The 27,046-nt window shown below is 35.2% G+C and overlaps 2 protein-coding genes and 1 non-coding gene across 13 annotated transcripts; 2 read left to right on the forward strand and 1 right to left on the reverse strand.

Annotated features, from left to right (window-relative positions):
• The first annotated feature begins 1,834 nt into the window (after positions 1 to 1,834).
• On the forward strand, positions 1,835 to 15,538 carry LOC108223150 (coatomer subunit beta'-2). Of its 4 annotated transcripts, none has more exons than XM_017397262.2 (25): positions 1,835 to 1,976; positions 2,064 to 2,084; positions 2,189 to 2,250; positions 3,262 to 3,316; positions 3,512 to 3,548; positions 3,646 to 3,971; positions 4,051 to 4,182; positions 4,263 to 4,411; positions 4,961 to 5,029; positions 5,656 to 5,806; positions 5,915 to 5,980; positions 6,309 to 6,497; positions 6,795 to 6,935; positions 7,050 to 7,124; positions 7,245 to 7,421; positions 7,521 to 7,612; positions 7,695 to 7,811; positions 8,103 to 8,217; positions 8,338 to 8,409; positions 8,791 to 8,987; positions 9,062 to 9,155; positions 11,794 to 11,900; positions 13,146 to 13,275; positions 14,126 to 14,319; positions 15,399 to 15,538. In XM_017397262.2, exons 1-24 carry the CDS (start codon positions 1,974 to 1,976, stop codon positions 14,273 to 14,275), a joined length of 2,727 nt encoding a protein of 908 aa, XP_017252751.1. In that variant the 5' UTR covers positions 1,835 to 1,973; the 3' UTR covers positions 14,276 to 14,319; positions 15,399 to 15,538. The 4 variants fall into 4 exon arrangements, with proteins under 4 accessions (XP_017252751.1, XP_017252750.1, XP_063949529.1 ...); XM_017397261.2 differs by having other exon boundaries at positions 15,382 to 15,521; XM_064093459.1 differs by lacking the exon at positions 15,399 to 15,538 and having other exon boundaries at positions 14,126 to 14,431.
• Positions 15,539 to 16,532: 994 nt separating this feature from the next.
• On the reverse strand, positions 16,533 to 16,947 carry LOC108223151 (uncharacterized). Its single transcript, XR_010292089.1, has 2 exons — positions 16,804 to 16,947; positions 16,533 to 16,688 (listed from the first exon to the last, which is right to left on the reverse strand). It is a non-coding gene; the product is annotated as an uncharacterized LOC108223151 (transcript).
• A 1,620-nt stretch (positions 16,948 to 18,567) lies between these two features.
• LOC108223321 (protein MLN51 homolog) lies at positions 18,568 to 26,462 on the forward strand. Of its 8 annotated transcripts, none has more exons than XM_017397507.2 (11): positions 18,568 to 19,177; positions 20,449 to 20,563; positions 20,642 to 20,910; positions 20,994 to 21,817; positions 22,009 to 22,117; positions 22,493 to 22,618; positions 24,034 to 24,089; positions 24,178 to 24,223; positions 24,339 to 24,495; positions 25,824 to 25,893; positions 26,170 to 26,309. In XM_017397507.2, exons 1-9 carry the CDS (start codon positions 18,708 to 18,710, stop codon positions 24,364 to 24,366), a joined length of 2,043 nt encoding a protein of 680 aa, XP_017252996.1. In that variant the 5' UTR covers positions 18,568 to 18,707; the 3' UTR covers positions 24,367 to 24,495; positions 25,824 to 25,893; positions 26,170 to 26,309. The 8 variants fall into 8 exon arrangements, with proteins under 8 accessions (XP_017252996.1, XP_017252997.1, XP_063949426.1 ...); XM_017397508.2 differs by having other exon boundaries at positions 25,831 to 25,893; XM_064093356.1 differs by having other exon boundaries at positions 25,824 to 25,940; positions 26,170 to 26,303.
• The last annotated feature ends 584 nt before the right edge of the window (positions 26,463 to 27,046 follow it).

The raw sequence follows: 27,046 nt of genomic DNA on the forward strand, positions 1-27,046 counted from the left end.
CATAAATATATCAGTAATTATTATAAATTTATATTGTATACATATGTATATTATTTATAATTATATTGTTTGTGTATGTATTTGTTATAGCGCCTCAAATATAAGTCAATAATAATTTGAGTAAACGATGAAGTGGTGGCCGTAGATTTTCAAAATTTACAAGATGGGGCTGGATTTTAAAAATTACGTAATGGTGGCCGGAATTTATTTCCGCCTTTTAATAAGGTGGCGGCCGTGAACTTTCGTTAATTTTCCTCCATTAACTCCAACAAATAAAAGAATAAACGATAAAGTGGTGGAAATCCAACCAACATTTTGTGAAATCTGAAAAACTACAGTCACCACTTTGTCATTTACTCAAATAATCATTAGATTATTAGATTATATATATTAGATTATCTTTTTCTAAGAAAAATAATAACAAAATAACAATAATGATAAATAATTTAAATTCTTAAGAAGCAGAAATACTCACGCCTTTTTATTAACCGCGTCTATAGAGAACCCGGGACATTTATAAGCCATACAATACTTTTTTCCCAATCAATGTTACACTATGTCTGATATTAATTTTTTTATCTTGTGTGTGTGTGTATACATATATATGTATATTGTATATTATTAGTGTTAATAACCATTATTTATATGACATATCGATATGTATCATATAAATTACATGCACATAACATCAATTTTTTCATAAAATATATTATAATATAAGTTAAAAGTTAGTCAGGGTCCTTTTATATTATTAATATTTTAGATACACGATCTAGATTGTGTTTTTAAAACTCATATGTAGTATAATCCCATAAATTTTAATTATTATTTTTTGAATTAATTATTGAATACATATACTTATTACTGCAAGTTTTGGAAAATGCAATGGCCAAACGCTAATGGACGGAGACGGGTGCATTCGACTGAGATTTTAATAGATTGTTTTTAGTTTATGAATTTTAATGGATTGTTTGTGATTTGATTTTGTGCGGATTCTTGATAAAATGTCAAAATCTCACGATTTTTGGTGGGATTTCAATAAAGTTTACGGGGGTGTATTTGATTGGGATTTTAATGTATTGTTTTTAGTCTGTGGATTTTAATGGATTGTATGTGATTTTGATTTTGTAAAATGTTGCAGAGTTTATATGATTTAAGTACAATGCTTCAAAATCCCATTGATTTTAGTGGGATTTCAAAAAACTTAAAATACACTGAGGATGCCCAAAATTCATCCCTTTATGAAATATAATCCAAAAACATCCATCAGATTTTAATGGATTTTAAACAATTTCAATTGAATATCATCGGATTTTAAAGTATAATTTAAAATCCCAATTGAATACAAACAGATTTTGTAGCATAATTCAAAATTCGAACTAAATAACTCAAGATTTTAATGGAGTTCAAACAATCCCAATTGAATACCCCCGGATTTCATGAATGCAAAAAAATGTTTTAAAATCCCAATCCAATACACCCTTTTTAAAAATACACTGAAGAATCCCACAAAAATCCATCATTTTATGTGAATATCATTAGATTTTAATGTACCATCGGATTTTAAAATATAATTTAAAATCTTAATTGAATGACACCAGATTTTGTAGTATATTTTAAAATTCCGATTAAATACATCAAGATTTTAATGGATTTAAAATCGAATACCCTCGGCCCTCAATCGGATACCCGCGGATTTTAAAAATGAAAAATATATTTTAAAAATGGAAAAAAAAACCTTTTAAAATCTGAATCCAATAATTGAGCGGAAAAAAAACAGCGCCCCACTCCCACCCGCACAACACCGAAACCTTAAAACACCGGTCTCCCTCGTACTTCCACCGGTCTTCCAGTTTACAGACAGCACTTAACACAACTCTGAGTTCCAGCGCAACATCATCCGGGCTTTCATATTGAATCCGCAACTTCAATCTCTCATCTCGGGCCACCAATATCCACTCCAATCTCTCATAATGGTCAGTTCCCTCTCTTCATCTTAATTGTTTCATTATCTCATCATGCTTCCAAGTATAACTTTTTCATTTTTGTTTTTTGATTGACAGCCTCTCGGACTTGAAATTAAGGTACCTTTTATATTTCTATTTTTGATTCTGTGATAGTGTGATTGTTTTTATGACTTATGAGCAATTATGTTGAGTTGTTTGTTGTTGTTGTTGGTGTGGTTTAGAGGAAAGTTGCTAATAGGTCAGACAGGGTCAAGTCTGTCGATCTCCACCCGACCGAGCCATGGTTAGTAATACACTCACCTTTCCTTGTCATTTTATGCAGTTGCTTTTTTACCGAATGTTTGTAAAAATTTGAGTTGTGGCTGGCAAAGTAGAGTTTTCGAGAAAACAGTTGAGAAATTAATTTAATGATCATATTTTGAGTATGTTTCACCAGATTAGAGTTAGGGGTTTTGTACGAGTTTAATCACGTGAAAAAAGAAGTTGGAGGGTGAAACTTGCGGTGAATATGACCCTCTTTGGCAATTAGCGCATTGAATTAGCTGTTTTGACTAGCAATTTGAATTAGATGTTCTGATTAGCGGATTGCATTAACTGTTTTGAATGAAAATGTTTGGTACATAGTTGTCAAATTAGCTTTTTGTGCATATGACGACCTTCTAACTGAAAAAGCTCTTGCTAGCTTTTTCAAAATTAGCTCATTGAGTCCAAGCCGCTATTTCAATCCGCTAAGTATCAAGTATCAATCACCAATATTAGATGATCCATCTAGTAAAACCTCTAATTTGGCCCAAACCTCTAACTTCCATACAGGGCCCTATGCGAGTTAAGTGTGACACCACTATGCAATGTACAAACACTTCTCAGTCTTACATATGTGCATATCTTGTGTTGCATGTTGCACATCATGGAGATACTTTTCACCCCTGGTGCAGATTGCCATGTAAATTTTACAAAATTATAAGCATCTTCAAATGCGTATTGACGGAAAAAGTAAGAAATCTGAGGTAATAGGTAATACAAATGCATGACAAGTTAATATGCTTTTTGTATATGCATATCCCGTATCAGCAGAAATACGCCCTAGTTGTAGGGATCCTATGTGGTATTGTGGTTAAGAGGGCTACCTCATTCAAATGCCATGTTTTGGGTTTTTTTTTGGTAAAAGGACCAACACACAATACCGTAAGTGCAGGTAGTTGAAGCTAAAATTTGTGAATCCAGACTGGTAGGCAGTAGTTTATTGAAGCTGTTTGGTTTACTTATATTCTGTGTATTACTGTGGGTGCAACAGGGTCCTGACAAGTCTATACACGGGTACTGTTTGTATATGGAACTACCAATCACAGGTATTGGATAATTTTGCTATGGTGACTATCATGAGTTTGTGCCCATTACGGAACAAATACAGTTCCTTTTTCCTTAGGGCTTTTAAATTTAAGGTTTCAAATGTTAAACAACTTTTATACACAGTGTATTTTGGTTGTTGCATATTCTTAGATTATTATGGCAAATCTTCAATAATACTCATCTTGCTATTGTAGACAATGGCAAAATCTTTCGAAGTGACAGATTTACCAGGTATATAGTTAACACCTGCAATATCTGTAAAAAAATTCTTCTCTCTTGATGAGGACACTGGCAATGATGTAATGTATACTACTTTTTCTGCTTGCAGTTAGGTCAGCTAAATTCATACCACGCAAGCAATGGGTTGTAGCTGGAGCAGATGATATGCATATTCGTGTATACAATTACAATACCATGGATAAAGTTAAAGTCTTTGAGGCGCACACAGATTATATCCGGTGTGTGGCTGTTCATCCTACTCTTCCATACATACTTTCTTCAGCAGATGACATGCTTATAAAGCTGTGGGACTGGGAGAATGGGTGGAACTGTACTCAAATTTTTGAAGGTCATTCCCATTATGTCATGCAAGTGACAATTAATCCGAAAGACACCAATACCTTTGCCAGTGCATCCCTAGATCGTACCATAAAGGTATTTTATCTGACCTGATTGTAAAACCAAATATCTTAAAATGCTGGCTTTCGAATTTCAACATTGTCTTCTCTTGTAGATATGGAATCTTGGCTCGCCTGACCCAAATTTCACGTTGGATGCCCATCTGAAAGGTGTCAATTGCGTAGATTATTTCACTGGTGGTGATAAACCTTATCTCATAACTGGGTCTGATGATCATACTGCCAAGGTGTTCTACTGCCCCCTCCTCCTTTTCCCTACATAAAAATGTGTAATGTTGAAATACGTGTCTTAACTCCTATGAAATAGGTATGGGATTACCAGACAAAAAGTTGTGTCCAGACTCTTGAAGGACACACACACAATATCTCAGCAGTATGTTTTCATCCTGAACTTCCCATTATAATAACCGGTTCTGAGGATGGCACTGTCCGTATATGGCATTCAACAACTTACAGGTAACTAGACTCACTACAATTTATCATAATATTTTAGGCTTGAGATGATACTTTTTGCCACCGGAGAGCATTCTTCATTTCGATACAGCTATTTTTTTTGCTTTATGATTCATATTCTTTCTGCACAACTCCAATCTAGCAAATTTGTTATTGTAGTCTTGTGCTGCCTCCAAAATTATACTGTTTGACTAACAAGCATGACGCCATGAATAATCTTGAAAAAGGAAGTGAAAATTTATGGATGCCTGCTATGTAATGTATTCTGACCAGTCCTTTAGACTCTTGATTGTCAAGGGTGTTTATGATATGTTATAGATGTGTTCAGTATATGTATGCATGCATTTGGTTTTTTGATTGGTTGCATACAAGCACGTGAAGTTAGAGTTAAATGATTTGAACCTAACTTTATTATTGTATACCCTGATTGTTTTTATAAGTAATAAAATATGAATTTTTCCGTTCTTTCTACAACATCTAGGAATTAGGATTGCGTTCTCCGCTCTGTTCAGTAGTATAACAATCAATTTAGGCTAAAATATTTTCTTGCAGGCTCGAGAACGCACTGAACTATGGCCTTGAAAGAGTTTGGGCTATTGGATACATGAAAGGTTCTAGAAGGTCAGTAGAATTTTCAACTTTATGCTCAGATATTATTGTTTAGATGGTATCTATTATGCAACTAGTTATGCAAGCAGTGGTGGCTGTAATAATCATAATCATAGCTATCTAGCTGGCAGCTGACTGATACCACACATCGTCATTTGAATATTGCAAAACCTGTTCCTAAAAGCAGTTCATAACTTCATATGTATAAGATCAACTGAGGAATTGTTTGTGGCAGAAAAGATATGCTAATAGCTCATAAGGTCCATCTACGGGCCAAGTCCATAAAGGTCTATATGAGATCCTGACACATGGCATTTTTTGTTTTTCATAACTTTTGTATGCTAATGTTACTTAAAGTATAGGATAATGTTGCACAGCCTTGCAATTGGGCCTGATGTTTGCTTTTCAGTTTTAGAAAAAACAGCTAGTGGAGTATTAAGTGAAAATTTTTCCGAGTCCATGTTAATAGATAAAAATGGTGCGATTCCGCTCTCATTCTTTGCAGCTTGTTCAAGGAAACTTAAGTTAAATGTTCTATATGTAGTATGTCAAGATTGTGAGAGAATAGTTTGGTTTTTTCATGATTTTATTATACTCATTCTCCTGAAACAATATGTTCTTTTGTACCGTGCTTTCAGGGTGTTAATTGGGTATGATGAAGGAACCATTATGGTTAAAATTGGTCGAGATGAACCTGTTGCTAGTATGGACAACAGTGGAAAAGTTATATGGGCTAAGCATAATGAGATTCAAACTGTTAATATTAAAAGTGTGGGAGCAGAGTATGAGGTCTGCGTTGGTCAATATCTTTTCTTTGTTCTGTAGGGCAAATTCAATAATGGCTGATCTGAACTAGCTTCCATATAATTTTTGTAGTACTTTTACTTGGTTTGTTAGGGTACTGATGGAGAAAGATTGCACTTGGCAGTTAAAGAGTTGGGTACCTGTGATCTTTACCCACAAGTGAGTTACCATTGAGCTAATAGAAACTTTTTACCATTTTCATCTTTGTTTTCATTACCATAGTTGTTTTTTCCTCGTATCTTTTGATTACAACAAGGCGCTTTTAGGTATCTTGAGAGTACCATTTATAATTTTCCAGAGTTTCTTTTCCGCTTTATTTGCCCGATATCATTTCATGTCGCAAATGGAAAGGGATGATCTAATTTCAATTTTTGACTCTAGACTATCACCATATAATGACAACCTGACAAATGCTGAAATGTATGTTCCAGTACCCTGAAATTATGATCAAATCCAATAATACTTGCTATTATCTTTTGCTATCCAGAGCTTGAAGCATAACCCCAATGGAAGATATGTTGTGGTCTGCGGAGATGGTGAATATATCATGTATACAGCATTAGCCTGGCGAAATAGATCATTTGGTTCTGCCCTGGAGATTGTTTGGTCTACTGATGGAGAATATGCTGCTAGGGAAAGTACGTCTAGAATTAAAATCTTCAATAAAAACTTCCAGGTTTGCAAAATAGTTCATCTTTATATATAACATCTTTAACTATTTTGTTTTTCTTGCGCAGTGGTCTTCTTTTGCCCTTCCATCTCCTGCTAACTTTATCAGCTATCTATTAAATGAAAATAATGGGATGGTTTTTTGAATCAGATTTTTGCCTCTCTTTAACAGCGGCTCCTTTGAAAAAACTGAAAAAACCAGTGAATGAGTTTTTCGAAAAAAACAAGTCAAGTTGTGTATGTGAAAGTGTTTTTTTATATCACATTTTTGGGACAATTTAATGATAATAAAGTAATTTTTCAGGAAAAGAAGAGCATCCGTCCAACATTTTCTGCTGAGCGTATATATGGGGGGCCCTTACTGGCAATGTTCTCAAATGATTTTATATGCTTTTATGATTGGGCTGAGTGCAGGTTGATTCGACGTATTGATGTAAATGTCAAAGTAAGCAATGGCTATCCCTTAACTCTCCCTCTTAAATTTTTATATGGTTATGCTAATTGCTATCGGGTAAGAAGTCAGTCTGAGTTTTTCTGTTCTAATGTAAACCTTTTCCAGAATCTCTACTGGGCGGCTAGTGGGGACCTAGTGGCTATTTCCAGTGATGCATCATTTTACATTTTAAAGTACAACGTAAGGACCATCATCTGTTCTTTCTGCTAGTTGCAATATATATCAAATTTAGTCTACCCTTCTTTCTATGAGTTTTTGTCACATTGTTATGATAAATCTACTCAATTCTAAAATTGGCAGCGTGATGTAGTTTCTGCGCATTTAGAGAGTGGAAAATCTGCAGATGAACGAGGGGTAGAAGATGCATTTGAGCTTCTCTATGAGATAAATGAACGAGTCAGAACTGGAATTTGGGTTGGGGATTGTTTCATGTACAATAATTCCTCATGGAGGCTAAACTACTGTGTTGGTGGTGAGGTAGGGCATCATATAAGCTTGAACTTGTACTGCTTGTTAAATTTAACTTTTTATATTCAGTTCACGTTGGAACCTTGTTCATTGAAATTCAATCTGCAGGTAACCACGATGTTTCATCTGGATCGACCTATGTACCTATTAGGCTATCTTGCCAGTCAAAGTAGAGTGTATCTTATTGATAAAGAGTTCAAGTGAGAAATTGGCAGCTAGGCATTGACTGCTTTTGTTTTCTGCAATATTGTACTAACAAGTTACTTTCCATATTCCTCTCAGTGTGATTGGTTACACCTTGCTTCTTAGCTTGATTAAGTATAAGACACTTGTGATGCGTGATGAACTGAAACGAGCAAGTGAACTTCTATCTTCTATCCCAAAAGAGCAACTTAATAGGTATATTTGATGTGTGCCAACTCTTGAACAGGGTGATTAGAGTGTGCCTGCTCCACTAACAATATATTTCTCTTCATAGTGGCAATCTTCTCTATTTGAGAAAAAGAGAGAATACATGGTCTAAGCAATATATTGTACTCCTGTATTCCAGTTCGGTTTGCAAAGTTAAAGTTCGAACTCTCAGTTTTCTTTCCCTCTTATTGTGGTTTGAGCTAACTAGCAAACATGAAGATCCTCCTACAAGTTTTCTAAAAAATAACTTAGCGCTTATGTCATGCAATTTATGTTTAGCGTGGCTCGGTTCCTGGAATCGCGTGGGATGGTAGAAGATGCTCTAGAAGTTGCCACAGACTCCGATTACAGATTTGAGCTAGCTATTCAGCTCGGTAAGCTACAAATTGCTCAGGTAATACTGTCAAGTGTAAGCTCAAAAATTGTATATGTTACTATGCTTTAAGGAACTGATGACGTAATGAGTTTGTGTGAATATATCTGATTATCAACTTATATCATCTGCACTCTGCAGGAAATTGCTGGTGTAGCACAGAGCGAGTCCAAGTGGAAACAGTTGGGTGCATTAGCTATGTCCACTGGAATGGTATATCCTGATACCTTCGACTTAATGTGTCTTTTATTGGTTCGCCTTGTATATTAAAGCTAGATTACATTTGCTATTGTCAGCATGATGTATACTTGTATTCTTGTTACAATTTTCACTTCATTGAATGTAGCCAAGCGTCCTATATGATCGTAGTGGATCCTTACTTTGTGTTTTCCTGTGCTTGGAAAGTTTATTAAATGATGTTTACCTACCACCATGCACAAGGGGCCTCTCTGTTATGGAACTTTTCTCTTTTGTGATCAACAAAAGAATGATGTGTAACATTATGTTAGAATTATGGAATTTTCTCAGTAACTCTACCTATGTAGTCTATCCCATCATTTCTTCTATTGACTCGTTCACTATTAATTGCTACAGTTGGAGATGGCTGAGGAATGTTTAAAGCATGCAAAAGACTTAAGTGGATTGTTACTACTGTATTCTTCTTTAGGAGATGCTGAGGAAATCTTAAAACTTGCATTGCTTGCTAAAGAGCAAGGGAGAAACAATGTCGCTTTTCTTTGTCTGTTTATGTTAGGTAAAGTTGAAGAGTGCCTGGAGCTGTTAATTGAGAGGTAGGCATAAACAAATCCATGAAATTCATTGTGCTGTCGTGAGAGTGCTAATCTTGGATGTATCTCCTTTGCAGCAACCGAATACCTGAGGCTGCTTTAATGGCAAGATCTTATTTACCTAGCAAGGTTTCAGAAATAGTTGCACTTTGGAGAAAAGATCTCAATAAGGTGTCTTTCTATGTTCTTTATTTATCCACACTTGAGAGTTTCCTGTTGGTTAAACTTATTTCAGTTGAATCATGGATACAAGTGTTAGTTAAATTGCAAAAGCGAGTGATTAATTAGTTCCTTTTTGCACGTTTTATTGAGCTTTATAAGTGCTAGCTGATGTACATGTAGTGTGTTGAGTGTGTGCTTGCATGCATAGATATTAGATAGCGATAAAACAGAATTCTAAGGCTATATATATATTTACACTCTATGGAGAACCACCTTATATAGAGTCCAATAGAGAACACCTCTCCATACACATAAAATACATGTATTAGTCACATCATTCATCAAATTTTTAATTAACATATCAGAAAATAAAGTTTTATTATCTTACTCCAACAAAATCATCAAAAATTAATCATAATATTTCAAATGGTTCTACTGTAGAACCAAATTTGTCTAGAGTGGTTCTGTAGCAGAACCAAATTCAAAAATAACAATTTTTACTTAAGTTATAAGTGTTAAATTGTTTGTGCACGTTATGTATGATTACAATTATACATTAGATTCAAATTTTATGTATAAGTATGATTAATTTTAAAATTATCTATGAAAATTTTAATGTAGAATCAAATGGTTCTCCACGAGACTCCATATAAGATGCTTCTCTATGGAACAATGGCATATATATATAGGCTATTGTTCCATGGAGAACCATCTTATATGGAGTCCCGTGGAGAACCATTTGATTTTACTTTAAAATTTCATTAATAATTTTAAAATTAGACATACTTATGCATAAATTTTGATTCTAATGTAGAATACTAATCATACATAACATGTATAAACAATTTAACACATACAATCTAAGTAAAAAAAATTGATTTTTAAATTTGGTTCTACTATAGAATCACTCTGGATGAATATGGTTCTACTGTAGAACCATTTTGTATAATATGATTAATTTTCAACGTTTTTTGGGAGAAAAAATGATGAAACTTTATTTTTTGATTCACTAATTATATATTTTACGAATAATGAGATTGATATAAAAATTTTATGTGTATATATAGATGTTCTCTAGTAGACTCTATATAAGGTGGTTCTCCATAGAGTGTGACTCTCTCTCTCTCTCTATATATATATATATAGACACACACACACATGTCACTCACCCCCTATATGTCATCACCCACCCCCTATATGTCATCACCCACCTAGGGCCCACCCTCACCCCCACTCAATCCACCCCGGGCCCGCTAGGGCCTCGCCAAGGCTCCTCACAGGCCCTGGACATGCTCCAGACAGTCTTAAAGAGCCAAACCTTGACCCCGCCATGGTCCCACTAGGCCCCGACTCGGCCCTATTAGGCCCCACTTAGACCCCGTCTAGGCCCATCTCTGGGTCCATCCCGGTCCCAAAACCCGCACCATTCTATTTAATCGCATTGGTTTCCATTTAGTTTCTATTCTAGTGGTTTCTATTGGAGTAGGACCCTATATATATATATATATATATATATATATATATATATAGAGAGAGAGAGAGAGAGAGAGAGAGAGAGAGAGAGAGAGAGAGAGATTGATTGATTGATGCTCCTAAGTACATAGTCACCTAAGTTAGGCGAGTAAAAAGGCTTTTAATTGTGAATGCATGGGACCACTATGTAATTTGAAGGATTTGTTTAGATAATTACAAATTTCCCATTAATTTATACTATGTACTCATATAACTCTCCTCAGTACGTACTTAGGAGCATTTTTCTCTTATATTAGTACATAGTATAAATTATTGTAATGTTGTAATTATTTAAACAAATCCTTCAAATTACATAATCGCCCCCTGGCGTTCACATTAAAATGCCTTTGTACTTGTGTAACTTAGGTGAGTACGTACTCAGGAGCATCAAGCCTCTCTCTCTCTATATATTTAAAAATTACCCAAAAAAATGGAGGCAAAAGAAGGATGCATGTACGTGCTGTAAAAACTGCTAACAATATTACTAACGTTTGGGACATTTACCTTGTTGTTTCAGTTTATACATGATATAAATGGCCCTGAATTAGTCTTGAGTTTATACCTGATATAACTGGACCTAAATTGGTCTTCAATACTTCCTCCTTTCCGATTCAAATGGCTGGTAATCTGGTATGCAAAAATTATGCATTTGAAATAAGTATCTTATACATTAAATACTTTGGTATCTTTTCTCTTTTGATTTTTGAATAATAGACACCAAAATTTTATATAAAAGTGAAAACTCAAAAAATTAATGCAGAGTACTGTTGGAAGCCTAATTGTAAACCATTCATATGATTTGGATGGAGGGAGTAAATATAACTTTTAGCTGTACCTAAAATTTGCTCCTCTTTGTTCAGTGGCATGGCAATGCTTTGAAGACTATTACGTATATATATAACTCACATAAGCAAGACCTCTTTGTCCTACTCTCTCTTTTGCGTGGGTGCTAAAGCATGGCTTATACATATAATTACTATTCCTTTTGGTAAAAAATGATTGGCAAAACTATCATAATGAAAACAAGTTTGGTATTCTAGCAGTATGCCTTTGTATGTGATAAAACTTTAGAAAGCATCATTCTTTTGTTGTATCAAGTATTTATAATTTTGACCTGCTAAGCTGTAAACATCAGGTTAACCTGAAAGCTGCGGAATCTTTGGCTGATCCTGAAGAGTACCCGAACCTCTTTGAGGACTGGCAAGTTGCACTTGGTGTTGAATCAAAAGTTGCAGATACAAGGTATTACCCACTCTCTCTTGCTTTATTAATTTATGTTGACTGAAGTCCCCTTTTTTTTGATTAGTTATCATTATGGTTCTTGCATCCTTGTCACTTTTATAATAAACTAGCTTGTAGCCCGTGGGTTGGTGGCTTATAATATATTTTGTCTTTTAGTCACACTCCATGGAGAACCACCTTATATAGAGTCTAGTAGAGAACACCTATGTTTGCTCACAAATTACATGTATCAATCTCATTATTCATCAAATACATAAACCGAAAAATAAAGTTGTCATTTTTCCTCCATAAAATGTTGAAAATTAATCATAAAACTAGTTTAACAGTGGAATCATATTCGTCCAAAGTGGTTCTAGAGTAGAACCAGATTTAAAAATCAATTTTTTTGCTTGGATTGTATGTATAAATTGTTTGTGCATGTTATATGTATGATTAGTAAGTCATACAAATTTTATGTTCAAGTATGACTAATCTTAAAATTGTTAATGAGATTTTAAAGTAAGAAACAAAGGGTTCACTACGGGACTCTATATAAAGATGGTTCTCTATGAAACAATAGCCTATTTTTGATTTTATTTTAAAGATACATTTATGATAGAATGATATGTGTTTTTCAATTTAAGGTAGATTTTAAATAATTAATAAACGTGTTTGGCTCAATATATTTTTAATTGGGTATATTAAACAGGTATATTTGTTGATATATTATATAAGATTCTAATAATTAAGCCTGTTAAAAGGCTTATAAAGAAATATGCGCTAGATATATGTTTTAATGAGAATGTGAAAATGTGTATTAGTTATAATCAAAATGACTCATTAAAACATGCTACTCCCTCCGTCCCAGCAGGTTGCTTACGTTCACTGTTTGCACACATTTTGAAACTCCTATAAAGTATAGTTCCATAATGTTTTTTTAATTTATTTTTTTTGAATAAAAGTTTAAATGTCAAACTTTTTTCGGGGGATTTTTTTAAAAAAATATATTATAGAACTATACTTTATAGGAGCCTCAAAATGCGTGCCAAAAGTAACGTAAAGAATTTGCTGGGACAGAGCGAGTATAAAATAAAATGGCCCGCAAATAGGCCCAAATGCCGAGACCTAAACTCTTAATGTTTCTTCTGTAATAGTATAGTATATATATACTTAGAGCAATATTATAGCTGAACATATTTTATTAGTTATTATTTATGACAATTGAATGATGAGGTATACATGTACTTTCTCCTAATTGCTTTGCAGGAGTAATTATCCTCCAGCAGCAGAGTATATGAACCTTGCCAACCGATCCAATGCCAGTCTCGTGGAAGCTTTTAGAAACATGCAAATGGACCATGAGGAAACACTTGAAAATGGAGGCTCGGATTATGAGGTATACAGGGCATGTGTCTTCATACATATATTGCATGTATCTCATATCAGGGTCCAGTGACTGTAAATACACCAATATTTCAATGTCATTCGTCTGAGTCATGCTTTGGACCTTTTGTTTATTAGATTCTTGTACGTGGACTGACTATAACCATGATTAATTCACCCCTAGTCTCGTATGGTTTAAATGAACCTTTTTTATGCTTAATGAAAGAATAATTCTCGTATAGTTTAGATGAACCTTTTCTATGCCGAAACAATAATGTTCGGATTGTTTTGGGTGCTTGGCTGAAATTATAGAGGATGCTCACATGGATCATTTACCACTGCTTCTGTGCCCCTTACTAGTTCTTCTCAGGCCCCTCCTGTAAAATGTGAAGGTTGGCTCTTGGCCCAGGGCTGGTGTCACCTATTAGAAAGAATTGCTGATTAATACCATTGGGTTTTTGCTTTCATAAATTTCACATGTTCCAAAATTTAATATACATTTTAAAAGGAGATCTTTTAAAGAAGATTTTGTTCATACTTTCACATGGTGTATAATATTCCATGTGGGAGGAATAGGAGGGGTAGGAACTGGGTCTGTTGGAGTCTTGTTACAGATTCTCTCTGCCTACTGTATTATTTAAGTCTGGATGCAAGGCTAAACTTAAAATGCCACGACATTTTACAGTTTTAAATGAAGGATTTTGTTAATTTTGGACAAAATGAGATGAAAAATGGTCTGTCATTTTCTTATGTTATACTTGAAACCATCTGGCTTTCTTGGTTTGATTGTTTTTTATTTGAAATTTGATATTATAGTTCTAGATTGAGACTGAAGCCTGTTTTTTTCTTATATGGTTGCTCAGCTGGCAGAACAGAACGGAAAAATACAAAATAAGCAAGAGGGTCAAGATGAAGCTGTTGTGGTGGATCCTGACTCTACAGATGGCGTGGTACTTGTCAATGGTAACGAAGCTGATGAAGATTTGGGTACGACTGGGAAACCGTCAGCCTAAAGCAATTGGTTGGGCGTGTGACAGCCCTTTTAAATTTATTGCTGGTAAAAATTAAATATCTAAGATTTCATCATCAACTTGCATTTCTACAGTCCAGTGATATAAGCAGCATAAAAGGCATTACTATGATTAAAAGATCTAGTCGAATTCTTTCGCCTGCCCTTCAGTATCAACAAGTTTATGTGATAATATAGCTTGTCTCGATGCACACACTAATAAATCATAGTTTTGATCCATGTATCTATATGATATTTTTTGACTTTTGAAAGTCTACTCCCAAACCTACACTTATTTATCTTAGGAAGAAGAATCTGACATGTTTGCACTTTGCACTCACTGTGTTTACTCTGGCTTTATAATTGAATGCTATTTTACCCGGACTCGGCTAAAAGTGTCCAATATGGACATGTGTCTGAGAGTCGGACTTTAAATATTTTAAAAAAATTATATGTATTTTTTTGCCTGAAATAAGGAGTGTCCATAACTATGTTCGAGTGTTGACTGTTGAGTGTCTGTCACGGGTACTTGAGGCAAAATGAAGAATTGGGGTAACATAGATTGAATGTCTACTCCACAAACCCAGCCCCACTTAATTATCTTAGAAACGGCATTTAAAGATGTGTCCACCATTGTGTTGCCCTCTTCACTCTCGCTCTATTACGGTTCCACAGTATTTAGACTGTTAGCTTTAGTCAGGGCAGATGGTTCCTGCTGCATAGTGCATACTATATATCAACTATTCTTTTTACTTACTCGACTTTATAAATTGTTCTCTTGTAAGATGTTTGTGTGAATAACTTATCTAAATCAGACTAAGAATTTCACGGTCTGGTTGTGTGTGTGTGTGTGTGTGTGTGTGTGTGTGTTTTTGTGTGTGGGAGGGGGGGGGGGGGGGGTCCTGGTAAATGAAGATATTGGATTTTTCTCTCCTCTGCTTCGATCTTTTTATATAGGTTAGCTTGTAATTGTTTTATATTATACTGCTTACTGTTGATCTTTGGTGTTAGGGATTTAGTTGTCTTTGTTTCCTCATTTGCTGCTATTCTCAGAATATTCATGACTCATCTCACTTTTGTTTTCTTCAATAATAAAGTTTAAGCATACAGGTATCTCTGTTCTCCAGGTTTTTCTGCAGCTGGCTAAAATTTCCGATTATTGTTTGATCCCAGTGAAGTGATTTGTAGCACATCGCATTTTGCCAGAGTAGCATGATATAGAGTACTTACAACATCAGTAACTAGATCACTTGTAATTGATTGCAGCGAATATAGAATTAGTTTATAGGGACGTGCTTATTGTTATATAGCTTTTATCAACATTTTGTATAGGTGTAGTCGTCTTTAGGTATCGGGTCAATAGTACCTATAGGAATGTTTGGATTGCATTTTTGCAGGCCTGTTTAGCAGTTGGTTGACAAATGTACCAAGTTAAGCAGAAAGTTGTTGAGTTTCTCATGTATAATTTTCTCGTTAAATTGAGTGTAAGGAAATTTTTGTAAGCACTTGCGCGATTTACATCATAGAACCCTGAAAAGGGAATGGAATGACTCGGGTTAAGAACGTTTTCATGGCTATACTGATTCTTTTTACTACTTTTACTTGTTATCGACCAGGTTAGTTGAACTTTTCCGGATTCAGAACTGTCAATTGTGTGAAATGTACAAATTTTTGGAGTGAGGCAACCCTCTACGATGATTATGATGCCATTTAGATAGTATGGTTCTTCGTCAAAAAAGAAGATAGTATGTTTCATTCTTCAAAAACAGGATTAAAGCTTATTCGTCTTGTGAAATTTGTGGGTCCTTTAGTAACTCATAACACAGCATGTGAACATTTACTCTACAAAGACCCCTAAGCTGTGATGTTGTTTAGTCTTTTTACAGTTCACGGGTGGTCGCATGGATATCCCAAATTATTATTCTTTAATTTTACCACCTCTTTTGGCTCTCAACTTTAAGAGGTGTGAGGCTGGACTTAGAAATCACAAATAAGAAATAACTTATTTTTATCGTTTGTAAGTTGCCACTTTAAACAGTATTTTATAATAAGTTATTATTATATGAATAATTTTAATAATTTTTATATCAGATAACGGTAAATATCCAAAAAATTCATTCAAACACATAAATTAAAAATTAATTTTCATTTATAAATTACTTCTCACTTATAAGCATAAGCAAGTGGAATTTACAGGAGCATCCGTTTAGTTCATCAATATATTTAATTACGACAAAAATCAAATCTGAGAAACATGAATACCACAAATCAAGGAAGAGAAACAAAGAGGCATAACAATCCTTAGAGTAGCAGAGCAAAACCTCCCTAGTTTGATCAAGGGGATGATGTATTTGATGAGTAGGTGTTGTCGCACTTCTGAGAACAAGATCCCACACACTTTTCCATATTATCGGCATCTGATAGACACGACCCAAAATCCGACACAAGTTAATACAATATTCATAACAAGAAGGCCTTGGCCAAAATGATAAGTAGATGAACTGATATTTACTGATCATAGTAATAACTTACTGGGATTTTTGTTGGTACTGATATTGGAGCACAGAGACGAGGCACAACCAAGCTTACAGAAGGCGTGGTTTTGATTAGAATCATCGACGCGATCAACTCTGCGTTGGACAGAAGCCACATTACTGTCACCACCAGGGAGAATGCAGTTCTTGAAGCACTGAGTAGTGCAGGAACAAAGAGTCTGAGAAGGCTCAATTATGCAGAACACATAGCATTTTATGTAACAGTCCTTGAAAGAGCCCGTGTCGCCCGCTCGTCCCACGGCTAACAGAGCAGCTGTCACTGCCATTACTAGAACTACTGATCTTAATTTCCCTCCCTCCATTGATCTGTTCTTCAATTGAGCCAGCTACAACTAAGTATTTGAACTGGTTCAACAGTGAAGATAGAGGGCTGCTTTTATAGAAAAGAATGCTAGATATGATTGGAAAAATCACATGCAACCATTGGTTTGTTTTATCCAGGCTAGCCAGTTGGCTTTTCACGGGCCAAGTTAGACAACATTAGTATAAGCAGAGCTAGTTTGTCTCTAGCTGTTGCTTCTTCTGTTTGGTTCCAACAAACTATAATCCCTCGGATCATTTGTTATTCTAACACTCTCCCTAAATCGAAAGCCCATATTTGGAACATAATTTTCTCTTGAACGCCGCTTTGATATCATGCTCCGTGATCAATTCTCCCGAAACCACATGATACTAAAATGAGTTATCATTTTATTATTCTAATTCCTAAGATCAAGATAAGATAAGTTTGGATCTGTTATTTTGAGCATGGTCTATAAAAAATCAAAGGAAATCAAGTAGAGTAGATCTAACAAAGTCCAACCCAAGAATTGCCTAATTTTGTAGCCCAAGTCGGCCCACCCCAATTCATCCACATCCTCACCCAATATCCTTATTTTTGGGCCTTACGCGCGCCCCCATTTGCACTCATCTAAAGATCAATTAATAAATCTTTTAAATTGCTTTATATAATGTTATGATTATTTATTTTATTTTTATCTAACATATAAATAAAAATAGAGTCTTACCCTATCTAATATAGAAACATCTTCATTTTAAAAACTAAAAACCCACCTCAAATATCACTAAATTTTAAGGCATATATAACCAATACCTCCACCTTCTTCTCCAATCTTTCCTCCCATCTTCGCCTTTTAATTGCAACCCCAGTTATCTTCCACGACTCCAACGAAGTTACGCTCCTGAAACCACAGCTCATCCCGTTGTCTACCTCCTCCATCGTCTCAGCCGCCTCTGTTGTCGCCCCGCCTCCTCCGCCGTCCTGTTTTTGTCTCGTCCCATCCTCTCTATGCTCACGCCCTTCCATGTCCATCTACTCTGCTATCTCCACCGTCGTTATTACTCCCAGAATCGATAACAAGTACAGATCTGGAGGTTTTGCTGACTTTTGGAGATTTTTACCAATTTTTGCAACATATATTATTAAATTTTAAAGAGAATATCAATAAATTGTATTGAGAATATCACCAACTCGTATCGGTTTTTAGTTTTTATTTTAAAAGTGTTTTTTATTTGATCGCCAATAAAAATATGGTATTTTTTCCTGAGAAAAAATATGGTGCTTTTTCTGATTAATTAGTAATATCATAATTTTTTGTTCTACTTTTTCAAATATAAAAATGAATCTATATGTTCAACAGTTTAAGGAGTATAATAATGAGTAAACTAGTTAATAATAAATGCGTATGCATATATGAATTTTAAAAATACTTTTGATATATAAAAATATCTCTATATAATCTCTCGTGTTCCTAATCCAGAGTACTAAATAATTTAGGGTTCTTTTTTCTTGTCACACAAAATCAAGCAATTCAAAACCCTAATTTCACTCTCTCGCTCTCAATCTCTACACAAAAGCTAGGGTCTATTGTTTACAGCTTGATGGCGAGTGTTGTTGAAGATGAATTGGAGTACGAGAGTGATCCAGAGGAGTCTAAGATGTCTTTGATTGCGCGTCGGAGAGAAGCGAGTGACGATGAAGACGAGAGAGACGAGAGAGATGGGAGAGATGAGGAGAGAGACGAGGAGAGAGTGGTGGAGAGTGAATCTGAAGGTGCTGTTGAGGAGTATTATGAGGAGAGTGAGGGGAGTGGTGAGTTTGATGAGGAAGAGGTGGAGAGAGATGATGAGGTGGAGGTGGAGATTGGAGAGAGTGAGGTGAAGGTTGCTGGAGGTGTTGAAGAAGGTGAACCGGAGTTTTCGGGGGATAAACGGCCGGTGGAAGGGGAAGAGGTGGTTGGGGAGGAGAAGAAGAAGGAGAATGAGCCGTTCGCTGTGCCGACTGCTGGTGCTTTTTATATGCATGATGATCGGTTTCGTGATGGGTCTGGTCGTGGTGGTGGTCGACATAGGTATGGGTTCAGGGTTTAATTGTGATGAGTTATATTGATTTTGTTGAATGCATGTATGTAGAATTGCTGAATTGGGTGCATGCTTTTGTTTTATGATTATATTACTGGCGTTAGGAATATGTATAGTAAGTGGTTTCTGCTGGTAGGATAGTAATGGAAAGTTAATTTATATAGGGCAAGATGGAGGGGGTGGGTTTGTTTAAGGAGTTCTGCAGGAATAGAGATTTGGATAATCAATAGGGATCGTGTTAACCTAGAATGGCTTAGATTCTACTTCTTAGTTACATTATCTCCCCTTAGATCACCGACTAACATAAGCTCGTAATGTCCTTGCATTCCCCTTTATTCTCTGACCTTTTATTACTGATGTACAGCTTCTCTTTTTAAACATACAGCCTTTATTCACCCCTACTCAATTAGCGAACTTAATGGTATTGAGGATTTAACAATTCTATATGATCTGGACTTAAAGGAAATGTGGTGGTTTAATCTTGGCAATCAGAATGGAGAACTCCAGTTCCATATATAGTATACACATGAGAATTTGTGGCGCGATTAATATCTAATCCAATCAAGTGACCAATGCTTATTAATATGTTTCCTTGTATATCTACTTACATAATGATATTAGCTGCCTAGGTTGATTTAAGCGATTTGAAGTTCGATGATAAATATATCAAAACCAGGAACAAAGCATTAGGTAGGTTGAATTTGAGATGCTCGACTATATGTTATCCAACGGATAAATTTGCAGCTTTGACCCTATTACTCTATGCCTATGTAAAATTACATATATTACCCCTCCGCCCCCTTCCTGCTTCCCCGCGCACCCCAGCGAATCCTACAGCTGAAAAACGTTGATATGCGCCCACTCCCGCATCCCTGCACTTGGGATACGAGGTTCCTCATCCAAGTGACGAATCCCTGCTACACCGGTCTATGCTATTCCTGACATCTTTCCACGAGACATTTACATCCCAACTACAATACAGATTATTTGGTATTTAATTATTTTTGTGATATTCTGCATCTATTACATTTGAGGATGTCTTAATTTGTCCATATTTTTCTTTACATATAATTATATAATTAAAAAGTTTTTGTGCAGGATCATAGGTAATTTATTTCTTTACCTATAATTATATAATTGAAAAGTTTTTGTGTAGAATTATAGGTAATTTATGCAATATGGTTGTATATATGTTACTTTTTGCAATTACATATATAATTACTTCTGTTCTGGTTTTTGATTTATTACATATAACTGTCAGGCGGAACCTTGGTGGAAGAAATTTGTGGGAATCAAGGGATGATAGAAAATGGGGACATGACAAGTTCTTCGAGGAGATAACTACTCAAGAAAGGCGCCGTGAAGAGGTGGATGGTGTTAGTGTCTTCATTCTCAATTTATGTTTAGAAGATATTTTTTTATGATGTTCTGATATGTTCTTTGTATTTTTACAGGGGAGGAAGGCATCTAGAGGACGTAATCGGAGCCGAGGCAAAGTTCAAGGAGAAGAACGTAGTTATGCACGAGATAACAGGCCTAAAATGTTTAACAATGATAATCAGAACAATGTGCCCAACAATCAGAACAGTCGGCTGCAGAACAGTGCTCCCAAGAACCCGGACACTGCACCCAAGAACCAGAACAATGCACCTAAGGGTGTAAGAGGGAGAGGCCCTAGAAGATATCAATCTTATTGGAATGAGGTTCCAATACAAAAAAAAATGTGAGTAGAAATTTTTATTAAGATGTGATTTACTGTGCGCTGAGATATTATTGTAAATTAATTGTGCTTTGTCATCTTAATAGACATGCAAAGTCGGCAGATAAAGGTCACCATGCTACAACTACAAAAGTATCAGAACGCCCGTCAACTGGAGAATCTGACCAAAACTCAGCTAAAAGACACGTGTCCTCCAGCCTGAATTCTGCCTCTCCCCCATTTTATCCCTCAGCTTCTTCGAAGAAAGAAATCAGTTTGACTCAGAAAAGGGATGGTCCAGCTGCACCACTCCACCGGAACCTGCAGTCATCTGTTTCTGATGAGAGTTTTTCCATGTCTTCATCCAGCACGATGCGTGATAAGAACTTAGCTGATGTTGGCATGAACAAGCTTTATATTGACGATCATGCCCCTGCACAGACTGGGAAGCCATTGAATAGCTCACAATTGCAAGTGTCAGTGTCCCCGTGGACTAATTCTTCACAATATCCTCATTCACGAGTTCAGGGCAGAGTACAAACTCCCATGGAGAAGATGGCATATCAATCAACTCCTCATAATCACATCGAAAGAGTCCCTTACCCAACTCAACATCGCAATGGCCAGCAAGTTCCTGCTCAAACACATCAGGGTTCCTTTCAAGCTTCTGGGCGTCAGTTGGGGCAGCGGACTCAAGCTTACTTATCACCAGATTCAGCTCTCACAACTAATTCTTTTGAATTTAAAGAAACCAGGTCTTCTCAGGAATCAAGTAAATCAAATACCGCGTTGATTGGCAAAGGAAAGAGTGTTGAAGTTAATGGAAGGGGGTCTTTCTCCTACGGTGGGGCTCAGGTTATTGGAGCTTCTGGAGGCTTGCCTAGCAGCCATGGTGATGTTAACTTTCCTGGCATGCCAACTTTCTTGCCAGGTAGTACTGCTTCTGATACCAAGTTTTTGATAATTTGTTAGTGGAACAGAGTCGGTAATAGTATTTCTCTTGGTCAACATATGGTTATAAATTTAAATTAGTTATCAGTTGACATCTGTGGGCCCTTCTAAATTATATTAGCACTAGATTTATTTTAGTAAACTCTCTTATTTGGTGGAATTGAATTGCAGTTATGCAATTTGGTGGTCAACATCCAGGTGGAATGGGGGTTCCTGCTGTTGGTATGGCATTCCCGGGATATGTGAATAATCCTGGGTCGGGGAATTCTGAGATGACATGGTATGTTTAATCTTTTGAAATGTTTCTGGAGCTGGATATCTTTGTTTAAACTTATAGATGTAACGATGATGTCAACAATCAAATAGTTAGTTGATTTTGTGTTGCTACTTTTAAATAGTTTTTTCATATAATAATCGGTCACTCTGTCAGGCTACTGAATTACATTAAATCAATCATATCACTATTTTTTTTGCTGGTCTTTAAGCTGATGACAAAGTGCCCTAGTCTGTTATTGCTTCTGAAATCTATCTTTACCGGTTTGTGAAAATCATTAGTTTGATTTATCATTCACATCCAATTTTAATATTCTATATCACTCTGCAGGCTTCATAATTATTTGAAGAGCAGTTTCTTATATTATATTTGTGAATGCAGGCTTCCAGTTTTGGCAGGGCCTGCAGGGGCTTTAGGTGCTTCATATAATTCCCCCTATCTTTCCGTTGATGGTACCTATCAGTCTCGTCCTTCTGGCCAAGTATCTTCTGTGAATGGTGCTTCAAGGTTGGTGTTGTACTTAGATTTTCTGACTCTAACTGTATAATCTTTTCATTTCCATGCTAATGTGGTTATCTTCTTGATAACTGAAAAAATGTGATCTATGTGTAGCACAAGTAGTTTTAACATTATATATACATCGGTTAGAGTCTAGTTAAATGTAGAAAATAATCATTAAATACACAACATAGAATGAACCTGACTACCTGAGTTGGTATCTGAGCGTAGGAATACATTAACAGCACAGGCGGCACTCAAATACAGCATTATTCTTAATCAATTATTACTTTGATTTTTGTTTACCCTTTTGTCTTCTTCCCTGTAATCTGATACACTATTCTCGTGTAGTTTCCTTTTGACTATAAGTGTTTTGGAAAGTGCATTAAGCTTTCCCTCTTAAGTGGAAGCTATATGCTACTATCTGATATGAAGTTATGAACATTAGCGGGGATGTTTGTTTTGGATGAATTAAGCAATTAATTGTGCATTGATAGGAAATTTTTTTGAAGAGTTGAGCTTAAGAAATTAAGTCAAATGTATGGATCTAGCAGAAATATGTGTAAAGAAACTTCAATGAGGGACTAGGATAGTTGGGAGGTGGAACAACAATCGAGAAAAAGGAACGATTCCTTGACAAATTTATAATGAAAAAGAATCACCATTATTTTCAATTTCTGTGTGAAATTTCATTATAAGCAGGCTATCCATGTTTAGGTGCATTAAGAAGGCCACAAAGAGGATGGGTTATGATTAGGATTTTGTGGCATTTGGTTTTGTTAGGTCTGAGTGTTTGTTTATTAGAATATGTTTTAAGTCAACTTACTTTTTGACAGAGTTGAACAGTATAAATATATAAAAGTTTAATAACGCTGAAGATTTTTTTTGAATAATTGACTAATTACTTACTGATAAAGCATATAACATTCAAACTATAAGCTCTATGTGACGAATTAATTTTAATTTATGTCCAATTCCGTTTTTTTTTTTTTGCATATTTTTAGAACACTGGTGAGTACTAGATTTTATGAATATCGTACAATCATGAGGGTTAGTGCCAAATATAATACATCATGGAATTTTTGTTTGTTACTGGCCCAAATTGAATTATGGTTGACATATCAAAATTGATTGTCATCAATTTTATTCTAATGGTGTAGATCCATTTTACCTGAGTAACAGAGTATCATGTTAGTGTTGTTATGTAGTCCAGCAAATGGTATTTTTTTTTTATTTTTTGAAATTTAGAAAAGGTTATTGTAGTCCTACTACTTCACCTACTTTATATAGCAGGATTTCTTCTTTATATGGCAGAATTGGACTTAGGTTTAACCCGAATTTGATCAATCATTTTGTTTGTTACTATCTCGTCAATTCTTTCTGCTTATTTTCTCTATATAATTTCTCTTTATGTTCTTCTGCAGCAAAGAAAACAATATGAATAAGCCATCTAATGGTTTAATGTCTTCTCAGAAACAAGGTATCAACCTATACCTTTGTGCATATTTTATTGAATTGTTTTTGAGTAATATAAATATTTAACTGTGCTATAACTTCTTCCTTTGCAGAGCTTGCAACTGATGAGTTTGGGCAAAGACAAAACAAACCTCGCAGGCAAGTTCTTGTGGCGTTTCTTACCAAGATTTCCGCATTTTCAGTATACATTTCGCATTGTAGTCATTTAATTTAGCATTGCCCCTTAAAATATCTTTATATATATTTTCTACAGATATACAGAGATGAAGTTTGACCAGTGATGGATGTGGATAGTTGGAAGGTGGAACCTTTTCAAATTGGTCACAATGCACCATTGCTTCTGTCCCTTTGTGATCTTCAGCATCCTTTCTGGATTACTTTGGGCTGTTGTAATTTTCATGATATCATAGGTAATCACAGAGAAGGGCATTAACTGATTTGTTTTTTCCTGGCATTATTTTATTTTTGTTTGAAGCAAATGATAATTTCACTATTTTGATTGTGGTTTATTTTCTTAGATCTTTCCTATGTATACAGGTCATCTATAGTAGTGTATGTAGTACAACACATTTAGAGGGACAATTTCTGTATATCAGTGTTGTAGTTTGAACCTGCTGGGATTTTTAATATATTGTTGCATGCACTTCTGAGTTTATTTAATTGGATATCACTAATCAGATATCAATCTGGAATTTAAGTTTTTGCTCATAAAAATTAAACCTCTTAGATTCCATCATCGGCTTGCAATTCTACAGTCCAATGCTATAAGTAGCATATAATGCATTGCTACCATTACATGATAGTCAAATTCTTTCGCCTACTCTTCGGTATCAACAAATTTACATTATAATATAGCCTTTCCCGACTTACAAACACGCACTAGTAATCCACAATTTTAATCTATGTATCTACATTGAAGGTTTTGACTTTTGATAGTCTACTCCTCAACCCAGACCCACACTTATTTATCTTCAGAACAACAATTTGTGATGTTTGCACTTTGCTCTGGCTCTGTAATTAAATGTCTACTCCCCAACCCCAACCCGCACTAATTTATTTCAGAAATGTCATTCAGAGATGTTTGCACCACTGTATTGCTTTGTTTTCTTTTGCTTTATAACGGTATTCACAGTATTTATACCACTAGCTTTAGTCAAGGCAGATGTTTCCTGCCGCAATACATATCTATCACCGATTCTTTCACTTTCTCGGCAATGTGAAAGATGTTCTGTTATAAGATTTCTTTTTGTGAAAATAACTTAGTCAAACTGCGTAAGAATTTCCCTGCCCAGGTTTTTTTTTTTTTTTTTTTTTGGGGGGGGGGGGGGGGGGGGGGGGTTGGAATTATGGTAAATTGAAGATACTGGGTTAGTATTTGGAGTTTGGCTACCGGTCCTAGAAGAACATTTTTTCTCTTCTGCTTGGATCTTCTGATATAAGTTAACATAGGGCTGAGCAAAAAATATCCAAACCGATCACACCGGACCGGACCAAACCATTTTTTCCCGGTTTTCTAAAGTGGTTTGATTTGATTTAGATACCAACTGTTATTTTACGGTTCAATCTGGTTTTCATTTTTATACCGACCACTAAGACCGACCCTGATCTTTACAAATATAAATTAATATATTTATATATATAGTATGATATGACGTGTCTTATATTTATGTATGTTTATCTTAAATATGTCTATCTCAAAACCCTTGATTGTCTAATTTGTGCGCAAAATTGGTTTAAGTCTCCAGAAGAATCAATGCACCTACTTGATATGCTATTGGAATGGGAGAATTATGAAGAGTTTGCTGAAGGTATCTTGTAATTGCATCGACTGAATTATTGCTCTAAAATGCATCAAGTTACGTTATATCTGGTACTTCCACATTTGTTATATCAAATAGCAGTTTGTAGAACAAATTCCGTTACTCTTTTATATCAATGCTGATTAAAGTGACTTATTTTGTCCGGATGTAAAACAATACCATGGTTATCCTGTTCCTCGACATTTAATTATAGTACCATATCATGTTTCTTAAATTATATACACCATGCTATTTACTAGTAATTAAACTTTTCTCTTGTTTCAGATTGGGATGCTGCTATGGAGTTGGACTAGGAGGAGAATGCATAGCTATTTCTTTTGGAATCTGCTGGTCTGCTGCTGCAGTGAATATGCTCTATTGTTTCTGTGCGTTTTGTTTTGGGCATCAGATTTCATATCTTTTAAATGTTATGTAATTTACTTAAATTGGGGCACTAAGCAGTGTGTATTGAATTTGACATATTTTTGTTACACTGGAAACTATTTCCCGGAGTGTCTTCTTTTCCATTTTCTAGTACTCAATATATTTTCATAGCAGCTTAATTCTGCCTTTACGCAGGACTGTTTGGTACACTTATATTTAAATATCGGGTTATCAGGTTTAATAGAACTGTTACCGACCTGGTCTAACCATTTAATTTGGTTTGGTTTGATATTCAGCGAAATCAGCATATATGGTCTGGTCTGATTTGGTAGTTAAAATCTGATAGGTGCTCAGCCTCAGGGTAACTTGTACTTGTTTTATATAATATAGCTTAGTGTGGACCTTTGATCTTTGGTTTCAGGAATAGAGTTCTCTTTCTTTCCTGTTTCAATCGCTTGCTAGTCGCATAATATTCATGCCAAATCTTACTTCTGTTTTTGTCGATAACAAATTTAACCATGCATGTTTCTCTGTTCTCCAGGTGGTAGCTAGTGAAAATTGCCCAACTTCTAATTTTTTGTCCCCAGCTAAGTGATTTGTAGCACATCACATTGTGCCATTGTAGCATACTATAAATTGTTTGCGGTGAAATATAGAATGGTTTGTTTTTTAGATTTTTTTTTAACATATTTGTATAGGTGTAGATTAACCCACATAAAATGTACAAATTCTTTACTTTTAGACAATCTCACCAGTGATTATGATTATTATGATGCGA

The sequence above is a fragment of the Daucus carota genome, chromosome 5 (assembly GCF_001625215.2).
Source record: "Daucus carota subsp. sativus chromosome 5, DH1 v3.0, whole genome shotgun sequence".
NCBI lineage: Eukaryota > Viridiplantae > Streptophyta > Magnoliopsida > Apiales > Apiaceae > Daucus > Daucus carota.

Bases quoted from the DNA above. Each gene is read 5' to 3' on its own strand.
- LOC108223321 (XM_017397507.2), top strand. From the start codon at position 18,708: ATGGCGAGTGTTGTTGAAGATGAATTGGAGTACGAGAGTGATCCAGAG. The intron at 21,818-22,008 runs GTAGTACTGCTT...ATTGAATTGCAG, and splicing joins CATGCCAACTTTCTTGCCAG to TTATGCAATTTGGTGGTCAA. The intron at 24,090-24,177 runs GTATCAACCTAT...CTTCCTTTGCAG, and splicing joins AATGTCTTCTCAGAAACAAG to AGCTTGCAACTGATGAGTTT.
- LOC108223150 (XM_017397262.2), top strand. The intron at 3,972-4,050 runs GTATTTTATCTG...CTTCTCTTGTAG, and splicing joins CCCTAGATCGTACCATAAAG to ATATGGAATCTTGGCTCGCC. The intron at 9,156-11,793 runs GTGTCTTTCTAT...TGTAAACATCAG, and splicing joins GGAGAAAAGATCTCAATAAG to GTTAACCTGAAAGCTGCGGA.